A 20,870-nucleotide genomic window follows, 5' to 3' on the forward strand; every position below is an offset into this window, starting at 1 on the left:
TAACTGGCGTAATTATACTTGAAAGACTAACTTTTGGTTGCCATCTATATCAAAACACGTGTACTATTACTAATATAAAAACGCGTAATTGCAATTAAATTATCAAATCTAGGAGGTAACTCAGCAGGGTTGATATATTTTTTCAAAATACAAAATGTTTTTACAAATGCACTATGTATTAATTAATAATAATTACGTAGAGATTTCAAAACCATCCTCGCAGCCAGCGTGGCAAATAAAGCGGTGGCACTGTACGAATGTTCGTCTGCTTCTGAGTAAGTGAGTCACTGAGTATCGCCATCTATTGATTATTTGGGAGTAAATAGCAGACGAACTTTCTCTACAAGAGCTGCGATGATGGTACCAGAGTTAAAACATTTTGAAAATGTTTTTCCACACATCAAAGCCACAAAATGCAAAATGTAAAATGCAAAATAGTGTAGTACTTTTTCTAACTCAAAATGCATTTTGAACAACCCTGGTACTCAGGTCACCTTGCAATTAAGACCAAACCGGAAGCCCCTAAAAAACAGACAACGCCAACGATTTTAACTATACGAAGTCAACAGTCTTCGAAAGTAAACATTCCGGGAAGCATTTGCACGGGTAATTTGCGAGCTCGTTTTCGGTAATGGCGAATGGATGTCCATTTAATAGCGGAAGTGCACTTCAGCGCCATCTACCCAAAAAAACCCATCAACGGCTACTAAAGACAAAAACGAACAAAAAGGGTTTAGTCTACGGACTACAAAGCTAAATGCCACTTCCAGCTTAAACCCGTTAAGTAAAAAAGCATAATCGATCATTCGGAAATAAAGCGAGCAAACAGAAGATTTAAAAGCCAGCCTTAGAATGCAACGCGCGCGGTAACTAACCATCAAAACTCCATTAGGTTTAAAAAATACTGCCAACTGCGACAGTCTAAATCTAGCTTAGCACGTTTTCTCAAATTTATATAGAATAATTCGTTCGATTCAAGTAGAAATAAAAAATTTCTATAAAAAGCGACCCGCTATTGTAAAGCGATTACGAAAAATTCTTTATAGAAAAAAATCTAGGAGTTGAAAATCAAGCGAGGGTCGAAATGGTGACTCACGATTGCCGCCGAAAAGAATTCAATTTATGTGCTTCGCCAGTTTTAAGCCTTTGCCCGCCTTTTAAATTTTATTATTGATTTAGGAAATCATTCAATTTTTTTAGGGTTTTTTATTTTATTTTATAGATAGCAGCGTCACCAAGCGAAGAAAACGGTCGTAATTTTTGGAGGAGAGAGTGAAAAGAGGCAGCTATTGAAATTTTCAATTTTCAATAGATAACTTCAAAAATAATTTTTTTCACGCAGTTTTAAAATTATCAGAAATATTATTTCAATGCGGCCAAATTTTATCATTTTTAAAAAAGCCTAGATCATAAATACATTGATCTAAACAAAATTTCCAAACTATTCACACAAGTTAATAGACAGGTTAAGCCAGTGAAAACTTGTAGGATTGTAGACGTAGCTCTATTGCGTACTATCTACACGTTATCTCTACACGTTTTCGATAGTTGGCTATTCAATATTTTGATAGAAATCTTAGTCATTAAAAATTTACCCGCAAGAGCTTGTGAGCAAAGTCGATTGGAGTGTATAGATTGATAAGGATAAGATACTCTTGCGCAATGGTAGCCCCATAAGAAGTCCGTTTTTAAGTACCCTCTGTTTAAAAAGTCTTCGACAGGTGAAATTTTTGCCCTCTTTTTAATTCTGCTAGAAAACTGTAATAAATAGATCGATGAAACCAATTGCAACTATTATTTATTTTACAATATCTTTCGTTATTTATCGGTTTCGTCCGCCAAAAATTAATATTTTGGCGGGAACCGTCAAAACTCATTTTTGACAACTTTTTAAATATTGGTTCTACGGCACTGACTCGCGCGTTTTTGAATTCACATTGGTCGATTCATATTTAGAAAGTGGAAAAATTATCCCCCTACAACCAACGGTTGAGAAGTTATCGCGTTTCCAAACTTTCGTCGAAACTAGGAAACATCTAAAATGCATCAAGCGATTATTAATAACGCAACTTCGACAGCGATCCAACAACATATATTTAATTAAAGGCTGGTTTAAAATTGTGGTATCAATTATTGTAAACAATTTATAACGCAAATAGCTTTTCAAAAGCTTTAGCGTAAAAAAAGGATATTCTTAAAACCACTTGCCAAGTTGTCCTAGGAATTTGGTTTTTTAAAACCGGCCTTTAATTAAATATGTTGTTGGATCGCTGTCGAAGTTGCGTTATTAATAATCGCTTGGTGCATTTTAGATGTTTCCTAGTTTGGTTGTAGGGGGATAATTTTTCCACTTTCTAAATATGAACCGACCATTGTAAATTCAAAAACGCGCGAGTCAGTGCCGTAGAACCAATATTTAAAAAGTTGTCAAAAATGAGTTTTGACGGTTCCCGCCAAACTATTAATTTTTGTACTAACCTACAAAAGCGGTCTGTTTGCCTAAGCAAATTGCAAAATCGTTGCTTTTAACCGTGCCGGAAAATAATTCAAATTAAAATGGCCAGTAAACACAATGGATAGGTTGCACCATCGCAACCCCAAGTTCAATTAGCCAGAGGAAATAGCGTCTTTAATGGTCATTTCATTATTACGAGACAGGTCGAGGAGACCTTTCACCCCTCAAATAAGGTCATTTCATTCTCAACAGAATCGCTTTCGAAAGGTACATTGTTATTGCGGCGATTGTCACAATCATTTCGTATCACGCTACCGCGACCGAGACAATTGAATTAATATGAAGGGTAACATTTCGCCCTCCCCCCCCCCCATCTGGAATTTCGGGGCATAAGTAACAATCGTTTACGATCAAATTGGAATTAATGTCTTTCGAACCGCGTATTTAATAACGATTAAATCGTCCCTAATCGATTTTTCAAACGATATATTTCATTTAAAAGAGACTAAATCATTTCTAATCGATTTGTCTTCAACAAGCGGAAGTGACTTGGAACGAAACTTGCTACATTTCGACAATAGATAATTAATAGAGAGGTTAAGCTACCACTAGGAAACGCGAACGGGAACTTGTAGGAGCGTAGATTGTTCGCAATAAACACTCCACTAAAAGTTTCTCCCAATGAAAATGAAAAGGGGCTCAGATTGAAATCTAATGTATTTAGAATGGCATATTTAATAGTAGCTAAATCATTCGTAATCGATTTTTCAATCGATATATTTCGGTTTTTTAAAAACAGGAAATGGCTTTGCAAGCTAGAACGTGTTGGTAGATTTTTTTTACACACTGTGCAAAATTTATTTTTATTACTTTTTTAGTTTAATTTAAAAAAAGTTTTAAACAATTCTTAAGACTTTACCAGTTTATGAAAATAAGTTTGAATTTCGTTATAAATGCATTTTGTCATAAAAAAATATTGCCATTAATTGAATATAATTAAAACGACGAAACAATAATTACCCATACATCTTGAATTTCATGATAAATTAAGTTTGACCTAATAAAAAAATTAATTGCCATTAAATAAATATAAATTTTACATCATAAATAAATTTATTATCATTAACAAAATATAAATTTTACATCATAAATTTATTATCATTAACACCAAATATAAATTTTACATCATAAATAAATTTATTACCATTAAATAAATATAAATTTTACATAATAAATTTATTACCATTAAATATACATTTTACATCACAAATAAATGAAATTACCATTAATTCAATATTATCAATTTGGAATAACAAATAAATGTATTACCTTTAATTCAATATTATCAATTTGCGCTAACAAATAAATGTATTACTTTTAATTCAATATTATCAATTTGGAATAACAAATAAATGTATTACCTTTAATTCAAAAATGATTAATTTTATCTAATAAATAAATTTATTACCATTAATTCAAAATGATCAATTTGGGCTAACAAATAAATGTATTAGCTTTAATTCAAAATAATCAATTTCGCCTAACAAATAGATGTATTACTATTAATTCCAAATTATCAATTTGGCCTAACAATTACATTTATTACCATTAATTCAAAATTATAAATTTGCGCTAACAAATAAATGTATTACTATTAATTTATTATTTAATAATATTAAAATAGCAAAAATAAATAATTACGAACCAAAACAACACAACCACAACCCCACACAAAAAGTCTAATCCGATCTTACGTTACAAAATAACGTTTTTTTTTACAATCTAGTTGGCCCCTCCCCCCTAAAGACAGTAATTTATCAGGCTAGCATCTCAATTTCTGCAAAGACAATAGGAAAACACGTTTTTCCTCGCGAAAAGTGTCGCTTTGTCGAGCTCACAAGCACGCTCTAGTAAGCAAGACGTACCCCGTTTCAAGTTTAAGATATCACACTTTTTTCTTCCTTCATTTTTTTCCATTCCAATTTTCTTACATTGAATTACGAGAACTTCGGAGCTCTAATCACCCGACATCGTACCGGCGTACACCGCACTCTTCTATCGGCTTATGGCTAGTATGTCGGGTGAGGGTAGTCGCCTCGATTCCTAGCTGCGAAATTTATCCGCTAAACTGTTACTAGAAGAGATAGTGGTAAAATAATTTTTTCCTTATAACCGATATTATTTTTCTTCCGTCGTAAACTCGCCCGTGTCACAAACTTCGAGAAGCAGAAAAATTAGATTTCACGCGTCCTTGCTCATGCGTTTGATCGAGCCGAGTCCGCGGCCAAAATATTATTTATTTCATGTCTACATTTTTGACATTTTCTATAGAAGATAGCCCGGACTTGGATATCGTGTTTGGTTTGGTTCCTAGACGCCTAAGTAAAAGTAGCGCGGGGAAACCGAGAAACAGGGGCGATTTGTTTTTCCGGTATATCACATCCGGCGGTAAAATATTGGCTAGGTTACGCGCGAGGGAGAAGACCCTTTCACGGGGGTAACGAAATTGAAGATACATTTTTACAGATGTCGACAATAGTCTGAGAGGGTTGCCACAAACTCTTCAGATACAAATTCTCTAACTATTCCCCGACTATTTTAAGATATTTTCCCCGACCATTTTAAGATATTTTCCCCGACCATTTAAAGAGATTGTCCCCGACCATTTAAAGAGATTGTCCCCGACCATTTAAAGAGATTGTCCCCGACCATTTAAAGAGATTGTCCCCGACCATTTAAAGAGATTGTCCCCGACCATTTAAAGAGATTGTCCCCGACCATTTAAAGAGATTGTCCCCGACCATTTAAAGAGATTGTCCCCGACCATTTAAAGAGATTGTCCCCGACCATTTAAAGAGATTGTCCCCGACCATTTAAAGAGATTGTCCCCGACCATTTAAAGAGATTGTCCCCGACCATTTAAAGAGATTGTCCCCGACCATTTAAAGAGATTGTCCCCGACCATTTAAAGAGATTGTCCCCGACCATTTAAAGAGATTGTCCCCGACCATTTAAAGAGATTGTCCCCGACCATTTAAAGAGATTGTCCCCGACCATTTAAAGAGATTGTCCCCGACCATTTAAAGAGATTGTCCCCGACCATTTAAAGAGATTGTCCCCGACCATTTAAAGAGATTGTCCCCGACCATTTAAAGAGATTGTCCCCGACCATTTAAAGAGATTGTCCCCGACCATTTAAAGAGATTGTCCCCGACCATTTAAAGAGATTGTCCCCGACCATTTAAAGAGATTGTCCCCGACCATTTAAAGAGATTGTCCCCGACCATTTAAAGAGATTGTCCCCGACCATTTAAAGAGATTGTCCCCGACCATTTAAAGAGATTGTCCCCGACCATTTAAAGAGATTGTCCCCGACCATTTAAAGAGATTGTCCCCGACCATTTAAAGAGATTGTCCCCGACCATTTAAAGAGATTGTCCCCGACCATTTAAAGAGATTGTCCCCGACCATTTAAAGAGATTGTCCCCGACCATTTAAAGAGATTGTCCCCGACCATTTAAAGAGATTGTCCCCGACCATTTAAAGAGATTGTCCCCGACCATTTAAAGAAATTGTCCCCGACCATTTAAAGAGATTTTCCCCGACCATTTAAAGAGATTTTCCCCGACCATTTTAAGAGATTTTCCCCGACCATTTTAAGAGATATTCCCCGACCATTTTAAGAGATATTCCCCGACCATTTTAAGATATTGTCCCCGACCATTTTAAGATATTGTCCCCGACCATTTTAAGAGATATTCCCCGACCATTTTAAGAGATATTCCCCGACCATTTTAAGAGATATTCCCCGACCATTTTAAGAGATATTCCCTGACCATTTAAGGCTAAAATTTCGGTTTTATAATTTACTTATTTACTTTTATCAGAAATTAATAAATTTAAATGAACTTATATTTCAGTAAAAAGGTTATTATATTATGAAAAATTAACCAAACTTTCAAGGAAATCAATGATAATCATAGAATTTATCATAGATCTAGAGTAAAATTACCTTCAAAAAGTGCCAAAATAAAATTTAATTCCCTGACATTTTCCAAATTCTTAAAATTTCGAACTTTTAGGCACACTTTGCACATTTTTAAATTCCCTGACTTCCCTGACGTGTGGCAACCCTGTCTCTGAATTTAAATTATCTTACAACCGTTAAAAAAATATTTAATATTTAATATTTATATATAATTACAATAATTAATTTTGTGCCATATTTTAAGTTGAAATATCGTTAACATAATTTACATTATATACTAATTTACTACTAAAAACACTTCAGTATTTATTAATTTCCCGCCAACATCTACTTTAAATAAAAGTATTTAAAGATTCAAACTAAATGTTTGTTTTCCTTTAAGCAATTTATGAATGGGTTTGGTATTTTTAAATCACCATTACACAGTTCGATCTAGGAGCAACAAACACAGCACGCAAGGAGAACGCAACCCGTTAAAAACCCTGCATTTTCTTGCGTACATTTTTTATTAGCTAGACGCTTTAGCGCCTGCTGCCGTCGGAAGGGGAAATTTGGGAAATTGTCTTCCCCCCGCCCGTAAAACGTTCAGCGTAAAGGCACAATGAAATTTGTACACAACACGGCGTTAGCGTGTTTAAAGGCTAGCTGCGTTCTCCTTGTGTTTGTTGCTCATAGGTTCAATTAACCTATATGAAGATAAAACTTTTAAAATTATTTATTCCACTCAAGGTCGGATAAAGATATACCATGGACTACTTGTAGAAACGATTAAAGTCTTTACTAATTTATCACGGTTGGCTGATTTTTTTTTTAAATCGTGGATTTAAATTATGTATTACCACAAAATAGGTTCTCTGAGGGTGACCACAGAAAAGCTCAAAATAATTATGGGGAAAATAAGTTTTCGATTTTTCTGTAATTTCAAGAGAAGTTTAAAATAAAATCAATCAATTTTTTTATATTATTGAATTTATTGATTTTTTATACAATTTATGGCTCTTTCATTGTATAACTAAGAGATAATTTGACTTTTATCAGATAGCTAATCTTGAATTAAATTAAATTGTATTTAAATTTAATTACTATTTAACATTTTAGTTTGCTCAGATTTTCTATGTATTTTAATTTTTTAAGAACCTATTTTTTGATAAATTTTTAATCCCCCATTGCAAAATAGTGTAAATATAGGAAAAAGTATAAAATCACCCTGGAATCTTTAAAAATTGTAGTAGTAATTAGATGATTGTATTCCATTGAACCGAATTCCAATCGACCGAAAACCGCGTTTTGCTCGGTTTTCATTCAATATAATTTTAGGGATACATTTTTATATAAATATATAAAAAATACAATACATACAACTACTATACATTCGGTCAGATGGGAATTCGGTCTTATGGGAAAACTCATGCAAGCCAATTCCCATACAACCGAATTCCCATTCGGCCGAATCATACGATTTTGACGGTTTTTAACCTAACCTGCCAAACGCACCTAGTATTGTCCAATCCGATATTAATCCAACCTAACCTAACCTACCCTACCAAATCAGATATTACTTAATTCGGTTGAATGGGACCCCGCCAACTTTCGTGCTATTATTATAAATATATTGGCTATATATTGATTCGGTCGAAGGGGAATTAGCTTGTATGGGATATAACCTTATTAGATTAGAAGCAAGACATCCATCATTTACCAGAATATGTGACACAACGTTTCACGCAAACTTCTTCAGTGCACAATTATAAAAACACTAATAGTGCGACTACGTTTTACCTGGAAAACCTTTCTCATAAACTTCGCAAAGTGAGTCCCAGATACAGGGTTAAGTTAAAAAGTTATAGTCGCGAGCCAGCCTTCCCGCACGGTACTGACGAGTCCCAAATAGGACGAAACCGGTCAACCGTTGGAAATTCTGGCTATTTTATTTAATTTCATTTAATTTTTCACTCGAAGATCTATTTGGTCCGAGTTTCGCGTATTATGGTTTGCTCGAAGACCTATCGGTACGAGCTATTTGTAAGTTTTTAAATTTCTTCAAATTTGTTTAGCTTTATTATCCCTTTTCATAATGGACTAATCTACTTATTCGCTAATTTTATCATCCAGATACGGGGGAATTTCATTGTGGAATGCTCTTCCTTCAAAATTCTCATCTTGCAACCCTACGCTCTCAGTTTTTAAGTCAAATATTAGGTGGTTTTGTTTCGCCTGTTCTGGGTTTTTTGAGCAGGTTCAAAAGTGTAGCCCTATAACGTCATTTTACACCAATTCGATCTTGACGAAAAAAACGAGTTGGAGTAAGAAGGGAGTAGTTAGAGGTTAAAGGTTATATATTTGTTTTGTTTTTAAGATGGCGACCGGTGGTGAGATCATCAATATAGGACTCATTTTTCTTATTTATTTAATAATAATAATAATCAGCTAGGCTAATACCCAAGACACCACCTTAGGCCTAAGTCATCAACCAACTTTTAAAGTCATTAAATAGCATTTAACAATTGGATATTCGTTATTAAAAGCTTGCCACGTGTAAAGATGTTCAAAACCCGTTATGTTTTCGTGAAACGAAATTTAAGCAGACGAATTTTCTATATAAGCTAGATTACTCCCTCTAGACCTCCTTTCGAGGAGGAGTAAAAAGTGTAACCTTAGAGCTCTGGTTCAAGCGAACAAAATAAGGGACAGGGTAAATCTGAACAAAATAAGGGACAGGGTAAATCTGAACAAAATAAGGGACAGGGTAAATCTGAACAAAATAAGGGACAGGGTAAATCTGAACAAAATAAGGGACAGGGTAAATCTGAACAAAATAAGGGACAGGGTAAATCTGAACAAAATAAGGGACAGGGTAAATCTGAACAAAATAAGGGACAGGGTAAATCTGAACAAAATAAGGGACAAGGTAAATCTGAACAAAATAAGGGACAGGGTAAATCTGAACAAAATAAGGGACAGGGTAAATCTGAACAAAATAAGGGACAGGGTAAATCTGAACAAAATAAGGGACAGGGTAAATCTGAACAAAATAAGGGACAGGGTAAATCTGAACAAAATAAGGGACAGGGTAAATCTGAACAAAATAAGGGACAGGGTAAATCTGAACAAAATAAGGGACAGGGTAAATCTGAACAAAATAAGGGACAGGGTAAATCTGAACAAAATAAGGGACAGGGTAAATCTGAACAAAATAAGGGACAGGGTAAATCTTACCCCGAGAACAGGCGAATAAAACGTTTTAGGGTAAAAAGTTTACACTTTTTGTCCTCGGACAAGCGAAAAAAAACCACCTACTAAAGATTTTGTTCTAACATTTTAATCCAATTTTACTAATATGCAAATGTCTTAATTCAAATTTGAAAATGTTTTGTATCGTGGACTCAGCTGGAAATCAGTAATGGTTACTGAGCTGAATATCCCAAATAAAGCCTTATTATGATTATTTATTAAGGAAAAAAAGCTATTCATTGTAGAAAATCCAATAAATAGAAAACATTTCAATAATAATAAAAATCGATTTTGGTGCCACACTAGTCTAGATTTATATTTGTCAAAATATCAATTTAACATATTCATAAAACGGTGTTGGTGTGTTTGATCACTACTACTGACATCTTTCAAAAAATTATAGAAGCTAAATATAAATCTTTCTTCGCCGTAAAAAAAATAGGTCAAAATTACAATGACAAATTCAGTCCTTCTAAAACTCGGAGCGACTCACCCCCGCTTTTGAATTTCCAAAACGTGAAAAGCTTCAGTTACGGCCGACTAGATCCAGACACCATTATAATATCTCTACTTTTCTCTCAGAGGGTCAAACGAAAGGTCAAAGTACCGGTTTCGAGCCCGCAAACTTCTTAAAAACTTCTTTTCAAATTGAATTAAAAAAAAACCTTTACAAATTTAGACCTTGTTTGAGAAAAGCGCTAAATGAACTTAGTCGAAGTTTGTTTTGCCTTCTTAAGCGAGTACTATTTTAACACGAATCTGTTTGCCAGTCGGTTTGAGCTGAGGTTGTTCCAAGAAACCAAGAGTGTACATGGACGAACGGAGAATGGACAGCTTCAGCCACAACTTGGAAAACGTGTAAGGCAAACTTTTAGCTGAATGTAGACGTATTTTTATAAGTACAATTTACACTTGTACAAATGCCGTTACACGTTTCCGTGGGCCGGCTTAACCTTATTGTCGTTTTATAGGGAATTATAGTAGTAATTTGTAGCTAAATATAGGAACGATCGGGTGAATTTTCAGAAAATTAAAGAAATAATTGTAATAAAGATAAAACAAATGCTTTTAAAGCAACTTTGGTTTACCACCCGAACTTTGGTTTAATAGTAATATTACATTTATTTAAAATAAAATTAAAGAAACGACCACTATTGCATAGTGATATTTAAAAATACTTATTAAAATAATTAGACTAATAAGGAACTACTATTATTAATCCAAGATGCAATAGTGATCGTTTAATTTTTCTATATTACATTTAATATGAAAACATCACACACTTTGTGACTCGATAAATTAGGTAATATTACATTTTCATTTTAAAACACCAGATAGCCTTTTAAGTCAATTAAATTAGTGCTTCAGTAAAAGACTGGCTCTTTTTGAGCGCCTTCTATCATACTTTAAAACTATGAAAGCAAATTGCGAAAAATACATCGAAAAAATAGGAAAATTGAAAAATTATAGGAAGACAATCGAATTATGCTTTGGTCCCATTCGACCGAAATCCCATTCGTTCGAAAACGATTTAACATTGAGTCCCAATCGATCGAAAATACCCTAATTGTGCGGTTTACAGCCCAATTTTGCACGTTTATATTATTATTAGCCTTACTCGACGCAATTGCTACAAACTTAACCATTCACATTAAAAAATGAAATTGTTCGAATTATTGTATTCTTGACATAAATAAAAAGTTCAAAGCATAAATATATTTATAAAAGCGCGCCACCCTAGGGAAGTGAGACTAACCTAACCTAACCTAACCTAACCTTACCGTTAGTACACCTGTAGCAATTTTGTTTAGGTATAACGTTTTTTGCGTACCCTGCTATATCTCGGGGCAGAAGTAAAAAACAAAACAAAAGGTCCCAATGAACCGAATCCGCCTTTTGGGCTATATTTCGGAAACATATTGAATTCGGTCGAATGGGATTTCGATCGAATGGGAATATACCCGAATTATAGGAAAATTTATATAATATAGGAAGTGTGCTCATGATTTCTCGTGATCCCCGATAATAAAAGCCACGCCCCTCTGCCTTTCTCGGCGTAAACTTCACCATTTTCTGTCGATAAGGGGGGAAAGCACTCCCAGTACAATAGCAGGCTCTCTCTTCGTGTAGGCGTGGTATATCATCCGGGAATCATGGAAAGCAGCTATAATCGCGGCTACATATTATCCGTTAACTGCAATAAATTCTTGGTGGCACTGATTCCGCTAGAGCATTCAAAAGTTGACGTAACGCGAAATCCTATTGTACAAATTTCGCATTCAGGCGGTGTACTTTCAAAAATTCTATTTGGGTTTCGAATAAAAACTAAGAAAAAAAGGGGTTAGGTCAGGGCTATTTTGCAGCGAGTTTAAGGCGTCAGACGTAATTGTCTATTTCGAAGAACGTAGGGGCTTTTGATGTTGTCCGTTTCGCATTTTTGGGCATGAGTTTTCTTAATGCTTTTTGGGGTGTTATTCGCCGTTTCCCATTGTGCTGTCATTTTAGATTCTTTTTACCGGATTCAAAGTTTGCTTTGACGCGCGCTTATCTTCAAGGATTAAATGTATGTATTGGCCTCTTTTGAACGCGCGTTGAAGTTGGTTCTATCTCCTAATTTAGGGCTAATCAATTTAAATGGTTTTGTTTTGTTTGTATTTATAAATTTATCTATGTTAAATTTTTTTGGTAACGATAATAAATTTCGATATTTGACTCTATTTATCGGAACTGTGATCAGGGATGTCTGATTTATTAAATCGATTTGATATAAATCATAATTTAAATCAAGTGATTTTTTGAAAAATAACACTTGATTTAAATCACACAATGTTTTTCAATGGAGGAATAAACAAGATGTCACAGACAATAAAGTACACACAATCCCCTCGATGTCGAAATCCGGCGACAAATCTCGAAATCCGGCGACAAATCTCGAAATCCGATGACAAATCTCTAAATCCGATGACAAATCTCTAAATCCGATGACAAATCTCGAAATCCGGCGACAAATCTCGAAATCCGGCGACAAATCTCTAAATCCGGCGACAAATCTCTAAATCCGATGACAAATCTCTAAATCCGATGACAAATCTCTAAATCCGATGACAAATCTCTAAATCCGATGACAAATCTCTAAATCCGATGACAAATCTCTAAATCCGATGACAAATCTCTAAATCCGATGACAAATCTCTAAATCCGATGACAAATCTCTAAATCCCACGGCAAATCTCTAAATCCCACGGCAAATCTCTAAATCCCACGGCAAATCTCTAAATCCCACGGCAAATCTCTAAATCCCACGGCAAATCTCTAAATCCCACGGCAAATCTCTAAATCCCACGGCAAATCTCTAAATCCCACGGCAAATCTCTAAATCCCACGGCAAATCTCTAAATCCCACGGCAAATCTCTAAATCCCACGGCAAATCTCTAAATCCCACGGCAAATCTCTAAATCCCACGGCAAATCTCTAAATCCCACGGCAAATTTCAAAATCCGACAAGATATCTCGAAATCCCACGGCAAATTTCAAAATCCGACGACAAATCTCGAAATCCCACGGCAAATCTCTAAATCCGACAAGATATCTCGAAATCCGACAAGATATCTCGAAATCCGACAAGATATCTCGAAATCCGACAAGATATCTCGAAATCCGACAAGATATCTCGAAATCCGACAAGATATCTCGAAATCCGACAAGATATCTCGAAATCCGACAAGATATCTCGAAATCCGACAAGATATCTCGAAATCCGACAAGATATCTCGAAATCCGACAAGATATCTCGAAATCCGACAAGATATCTCGAAATCCGACAAGATATCTCGAAATCCGACAAGATATCTCGAAATCCGACAAGATATCTCGAAATCCGACAAGATATCTCGAAATCCGACAAGATATCTCGAAATCCGACAAGATATCTCGAAATCCGACAAGATATCTCGAAATCCGACAAGATATCTCGAAATCCGGCAAGATATCTCGAAATCCGGCAAGAAATCTCGAAATCCGGCAAGAAATCTCGAAATCCGGGACAAAAGTTAATAAATCCGAAATCCAACAAGAAATCTTGAAATCCCATTTTCGCTAAATGCCCGACCCCCCCCCCCCCCCAGGACACCCCCAGGACACCCCCCGACTATTTTAGTGTCTTCAGTTAGTATATCGTGTACATAAATTAGGCTATCACCGCCCACCACCAACCTTCTCGAAGTGGTGAGACCCAAAGCAACTTTCCAAAGTGTACATTCTTAAGGGGGAAGAATACGGTAAAAGCCTCTTTTTTGTTCAAGCTGAACGTTTCTGTTTTAACAATTACATAATTGAATTATATTTTTATTATTAGGCGGAACCTTCCTCTAGTGCTTAAAATAATTTTGATAATTCTAATATTAATAGTTAACGAGATATTAGGTCCTAACTAAAGGGTAGTGTAGGCGCTTGCCCAACTTGTTTAGCTCCGGGGGTCCGAATTAAAACGTAATAACTTAATTACTTTTAAATAAAAAATTGTGAAAATTATTTTAGTCACTAAACAAGAGGCTGTTCTACACTGAAATATTAATTTTATAAGTTAAAATACAAAATTAAAAGAGTTCAGCTTGAAATAGCGCGAAAGTAGACAATGGCCACTGTATTATTATTTATTTTATAGTCTTCCCCCTTAATCCGAGAATCCAGTTTCAAACCTCGTCTAAGGAGTCGATTACACCAAGTCCCAAGATAAACGCAAAAATGAAACTAGCCAACATATCAACAATTGAATCAAAGGCGGTAAAAGCGAGGCTTAGCTTTACAAAAACGATCCTCGTAACGAGGCTAAATCGGCCGAATGGAAACTTTCTGGCGTGGGCGAGCCACTCTCTCTATCATCTCATTGTGTCCGGAGAGGCAAATCTCTTCTCTCCCTGCCAAGGATTTTTTTCCCTCGAAACGAGCCGCTAATTATCTCCAAAGGCCTTCCCCCGCGATGTCTCTGACCTCTTCTCGAATTTCTTAAGACAACATCTTCAACATTTCAAAGTCCTCCTACTTTCGGAGCCCGTAATGAGCCATGTTGAACGACTATCGTTTTACTACGCAACTTTACTTCCAAAAATAATAAAAACTACCGGGTATAAGTACTAAGGAGGGGTTCAAATATTTATTTTAATTGGAAATTATGGTCTTGGAAATGCAATGTCTTTTACGCGAGGGGTCGGAGAAATTGCAAACTTTGCGTACGCAGTTTTCGAGTCTGAGTGATTCCATAAATTTGAAGCTGATTTGGTTTCAGTTCATTTCTTGTTTGTAAAGACTAATTTTGAGATTTCGAGTACATTTATGGTTGTTATAGCCTAATTGAGATTTCACGTTGATTTCTAGTTTTTATAGACTAATTTTGAGATTTAGAGTTCATTCCCGGTTTTTATACTAATTTTGCGTTGATTTCTAGTTTTTATAAACAAATTGAGATTTCGCGTTCATTTTTTTTTATAGACTAATTTTGGGATTTGGAGTTCATTTCTAATTTATATAAACTATTTTTGAGATTTCGCGTTCATTTCGGGTTTTTATAGACTAATTGAGATTTCACGTTGATTTCTGGTTTTTATAGAATAATTTTGAGATTTCGAGTTCATTTCTGGTTGTTATAGACTAAATTTGATATTTGGAGTTCATTTCTAATTTATATGAACTATTTTTGAGATTTCGCGTTCATTTCTGGTTTTTATAGACTAATTTTGAGATTTCACGTTGATTTCTGGTTTTTGTAGAATAATTTTGAGATTTCGAGTTCATTCCTGGTTTTAATAGAATAATTGAGATTTTGAGTTCATTCCTGGTTTTTATAGCCTAATTTTGAGATTTCGAGTTCATTTGTGGTGTTATACGGATTTTGAGATTTCAAGTTTATTTCTGGTTTTTATAGACTAATTTTGAGATTTTAAGTTAATTTATGGATTTTAGACTGATTTCGAGATTTTGGAAATGATTTTCGCCTAGATTTCAGACTTTTCATGTTGATTTGAAGATTTCTAAAATAATTTTTCTCTAGAGTGTACGAGATTTTTTACGATGTCAGACCACCTCCTTTAATCACAAAAAGAAATAAAGTTTTAGTCACCCTGCCGCCAAAAAAGGAATCCACTTTTTCTACTTCCCAAAAGGGAAAGTCAACCTTCCTACACTACCTCTGGGATCACACACACACCAAATAAAACAACGCAACCTCATCATTCGATAATAAAATATTTCTTTTCAACCTTTCAATTCCGAGAAATTTATAGCTACTTGTTTTGGCGCAAAAAATCGAAAGATTTAAATCGACGGAGAGAAAAAACCTATTCTTAATTCCGGTTTTTAATAAAATTTGGGAGCCCTTAACGTTAAAAAAGGGAATTTTTACCGATTTGTCTTACGTATAAAATTAACTGCCCCCTAGCGGTCCGCAATCGAAGCTAGTTTTATATCCTTTTTATTTCGCGGTATCAACTGTAATTAAGATATGCTATTTCTTACACCGAGATTTTTGTAAATTATTTTTCCACTAATGTCAACTAGGCCTAAGGAGGCTACAGGTTGAACTCGTGATTTTCACTAGTTCTTTTAAAGGAGTTTTTTTGGGAATATTTCCACAGATAACGCATGCATCGATTCTTTTGGTATTAAATTTATATCAGTTATTTTTATTTTATTTTTGACATTGAACTTTAGTTTCTAAAATATGCTATCGTTTTTAATTCAATTTTAAATTAAAATTGGGTTTGATCGACGTGTGTTTTAATTCCGGATACGAAAGAAAGATTATCACAAATTTAAATAATTTGTTCTAAACGACGTGTATTTAAATTGCTGATTTAATTTAAGTTGTATTTTCTCGTGTGGGAGATATAAAAGGCTCATACAAACAGATATTTCAAGGTTTTTTACAGATTGATATATCCCAGACTTTTGTCAACAGTCTAAATTCCCCGATATATCTCAAACTTTTGTCAACAGTTTTAATTCCCCGATATATCCCAGAAGTTTGTCAACAGTATTAATTCCTAGATATATCCCCGACTTCAGTCAACAGTCTCAATTCCCCGATATATCCCCGACTTTGTCAACAGTATTAATTCCCCGATATATCCCAGAAGTTTGTCAACAGTATTAATTCCCCGATATATCCCCGACTTTAATCAACAGTCTCAATTCCCCGATGTATCCCAGAAGTTTGCCCACAGTTTTAATTCCCCGATATATCCCAGAAGTTTGTCAACAGTATTAATTCCTAGATATATCTCAGATTTTGGTCAACAGTATTAGTTCCCCGATATATCCCCGACTTTAATCAACAGTCTCAATACCCGATATATCTCAAACTTTTGTCAAAAGTATTAATTCCCCGATATATCCCAGAAGTTTGTCAACAGTATTAATTCCTAGATATATCTCAGATTTTGGTCAAAAGTATTACTTCCCCGATATATCCCCGACTTTAGTCAACAGTATTAATTCCTAGATATATCTCAGATTTTGGTCAACAGTATTACTTCCCCGATATATCCCCGACTTTAGTCAACAGTATTTATTCCCCGATATATCTAAGACTTTTGTCAACAGTATTAATTCCTAGATATATCCCCAACTTTAGTCAACAGTCTCAATTCCCCGATATATCTCAAACTTTTGTCAACAGTATTTATTCCCCGATATATCCCTAACTTTTTGCTAAAAATCTAATTCACTGATAATTCCAGCTTATTACTAACTATGAAATTGCCGCGATTTTAATTATAGCCAAAATTACAACTTTCTTCAAAAATACAGCATGGTGAAAATGATAAACCGTCTAAGCTCAATTGAAAAATAACTTGTTAAATTAACAAATGAAGTCAACGGCAAATTAGCTAATGCGTTAAGTTCATAAAATATTTGTAATTTTAAAAATACGGCAAAATTTTTGGATGTTCCGCAAACCCAACCATTGATAATTTTAAATTTGAACGCCGCAAAAAGAAACGTAAAATATAATAAGGTACAAAATGGCAATGTTAAAAGAAGTAAATTGCAGCTACATGTACGTTAATAAATCAAATGTAACCCAAATAACGCCACTCAAAAGTCAAAAACCCTCTAGGATACAACAGTAACAAAATAACACCTTAAAAACTTATTCGAACGGCAAATGCTAAAATGTTTACGTTAATTCTCACCTCAGTTTAAAAAAACGCCACATAATTCCTCATCCATCTAAATTAGGCATATTTCATAGCGCGTCAAAATGGCTGAAAAACCAAATGATAAAATCCTATCCAAATTTACCCAAGGCCAAGACAAACTGTCATACACCCTTACGAAATACTTTAAAATGCGGAGAACAGTTGACAGTGTGTGTAAAAGGGGTATAAAGAAACAGCAAAAAAGATAACTGATACGAACGCGCTAAAACATCAATCAAAAGTTTAAAAACCTTCTCAGCCAAGGCTTAGTCAAAACAAGAATGTGTTCATTTTAACTTATCGAGAATGACTCACAAGGAGAAGACCCCAGGTGTTACACACCGATTTTGTTCATGTAACCTTCATGTAACTTGAAAAATCCTAAAGGGATTTTATTCAATGGGCAACGGTTTTGCCATGGCAACAAAAACTGTTTTTGACAACATAAAATGCAAAATTTCCCACTGAAAATAACATGGAATTTTGACCGATTCCAAGGGTCCCTTTCCCCCCTGCGAAACATTTTACAAAATTGAAAATAAAATAAAATACCAAACAAATAAAAAAAATTATAAAAATTGACGAAAAAAATAAAATTGGTCACATTTTGATCAATTTCTTAAATTTTATTAACAGGGAAATCGATCAAAATCCCATGTTATTTTCAATGGGAAAATTTCAATTTTTGTTGTCAAAAACATTTTTCTTTGCCATGGCAAACCAGTTGCCCATTGAATAAAATCCCTTTAGGATTTTTCAAGTTACATGAAGGTCTACCAATCCCCCGAGTTTGAACAAAATCGGTGTGTTACACCTCGGGTAGTCTCCTTGTCAGTTGAGACGGTCCACGTGCATCACCATTTAGGTTTCCCCCGGGCACGATAACGGCGGAAGGAAAAACGCAGGGTTGGCTGGTTAAACCATGGTCTAAATCATGGTTTAAACCCAGTGATTTTTTTTTAAATAATAATTTAGTTTTTTTAATTCAAAATTATTGAAAAATGTTTGTACATTTTCTTACCGAAATAAGTACATTTCTAAAACATTTACAACTAGGTGACCACATTTCCAATACCATCCTATAAATTAATTATGTTTTCTCGTGTAGTATATAACCCGAAAACATTCCGTCGTCGTGTACCCTTCTTCATCCTATATTTCACTTCATTTTATCTACTGTTTCTCGATAAGAATCCTTATTTTCACTTATCAGGGTTGCCACAGTTTTTTCACAATCAAATTGACATTTCCAGGTTGTCCCTGACCATCTCCGGAGATTTTCCCTGACTTATTTTGTGCTAAGATTTTATTTTTTAAACCTATATTTTAGTAAACGTTTCCTTATCTAAATTCCCTGACATTTCCCTGATTTTTTAGAGGTCGGGGACGGTTAACCATTATCCATGTTTAAATTGATTTTTTTCGGGAAAAAATGTAAACAAAGAAATTTACCGGATAATATTTCGGAAAATGATTAAAAAACATGTATTATTCGTAAAATTTGAGCTTTTTATCGAAAAAAACGTCGTTTTTCCGATTAATTTTACAAATTTATCCAAAAATTAATCGGATAATACAGAAATATAAATTACTTGACCAAAAAGTTTTACGAATAATTTTGAGAGCTTTATCTATTGAATAAATGTTAACCATCCCCGACCTCTATGATTTTTAGACTCATTTTTAAAATTCCCTGACATTTCTCTGATTTTTAGACTAATTTTTAAAATTCCCTGACATTTCCCTGATTTTTAGACTAATTTTTAAAATTCCCTGACATTTCCCTGATTTTTATACCCATATTCAAATTCCAGGTTTTCCAGGTACCGTGGCAACCCTGCTTATGGTTTTTCCTATATTTTCCTTTAATTTACTTGAAAATTTTATATATATTTTTTTTTTACAAAATCAAAAATTAAACTAAAACTAAAACTTTGTTCTGATGAGACTGGTAAAAAACGTAACCAAAACTAAAACTTTTTCTGGTCACTTGAGACTTGTAATAATACTCATATTAATTTTGAGTTGATTGGTAATATGTATGCACGGTTAAACAAAAGTGAAAAATAGATTAAAAGCAAAATAAAGCGGTGTTTAAAAAAACTGATTTAAACCAAAAAAACCTGGTTTTCCGGGGATTTTTACCAACACTGGAAAAACGTCACCGACTGAGTTGATTTTTTTAAACGAGGGAATTGAAAAGCACGCTAAAAATAGTCTCACCGTAGCCATTCTCACTAAGTATAAACAAATCCATTCTTGGCAAAACCAAGTAAAAAAAACCCAGACCGAAAAACATCAGCCCGAGTTATTTCCGCATGAATAAAACTCCATAATCAAACCAATCTTACAATCAGAAACGCTAAACTAGAATAATAAAGGTTACTTAGGGCGAATTTAAACCATGTGAGATCGGGTTGACGCTAAGATGGGCGCTGAGCGGCAAAAGTGTTCCTACCTCCAAAAATGGGCCACGTATCCCGGGCATTTATCTCCGCACACTTGACATCCGGGAGATGGTTCCAGCTTGTCCATTTCCGGTTCGTGGTGTCCTCGTTTCCGGTGTCCGAGTACGGGAGATTTCACCTTCAAAATTAAGAAAGTACTATTAGAGAATGATCGTAGGTCATTTCAAGATTTAAAATTAACTGAAGAAATACTATCAATGACAATCTTTCTAGAGTAATTAAATTGCGATATAATTTTAATTAAAGTTTATGAATGCGTGATATTTACATAGTTATGTCATAACATTCCAATATAATATTTATATTTTTGTGGAATGCGAAATATTTTACTTATATTTCTATTTTTGCCGATTTCATAAATATTTTACTTATATTTCTATTTTTGCCGATTTCATAAATATTTTACTTATATTTCTATTTTTGCCAATTTCATAAATATTCCACTTTTAATATTGCTATTTTTGACGATTTCATAAATATTCCACTTATAATATTGCTATTTTTGACGATTTCATAAATATTCCACTTATAA

General features: G+C 34.3%; 1 protein-coding gene across 2 annotated transcripts in view; it reads right to left on the reverse strand.

Moving 5' to 3' along the window:
* LOC149961270 (uncharacterized) overlaps positions 1-20,870 on the reverse strand; it is a 151,922-nt gene that overhangs the window by 112,927 nt on the left and 18,125 nt on the right. For both annotated transcript variants that reach the window (XM_090176409.1, XM_090176415.1), the window contains exon 2: positions 20,329-20,456. In XM_090176409.1, coding sequence (XP_090032535.1) covers positions 20,329-20,456 — 128 coding nt within the window. The remainder of the gene's footprint in view (positions 1-20,328; positions 20,457-20,870) is intronic.

The sequence above is a fragment of the Leiobunum rupestre genome, chromosome 1 (assembly GCF_980474605.1).
Source record: "Leiobunum rupestre chromosome 1, qqLeiRupe1.1.hap1, whole genome shotgun sequence".
NCBI lineage: Eukaryota > Metazoa > Arthropoda > Arachnida > Opiliones > Sclerosomatidae > Leiobunum > Leiobunum rupestre.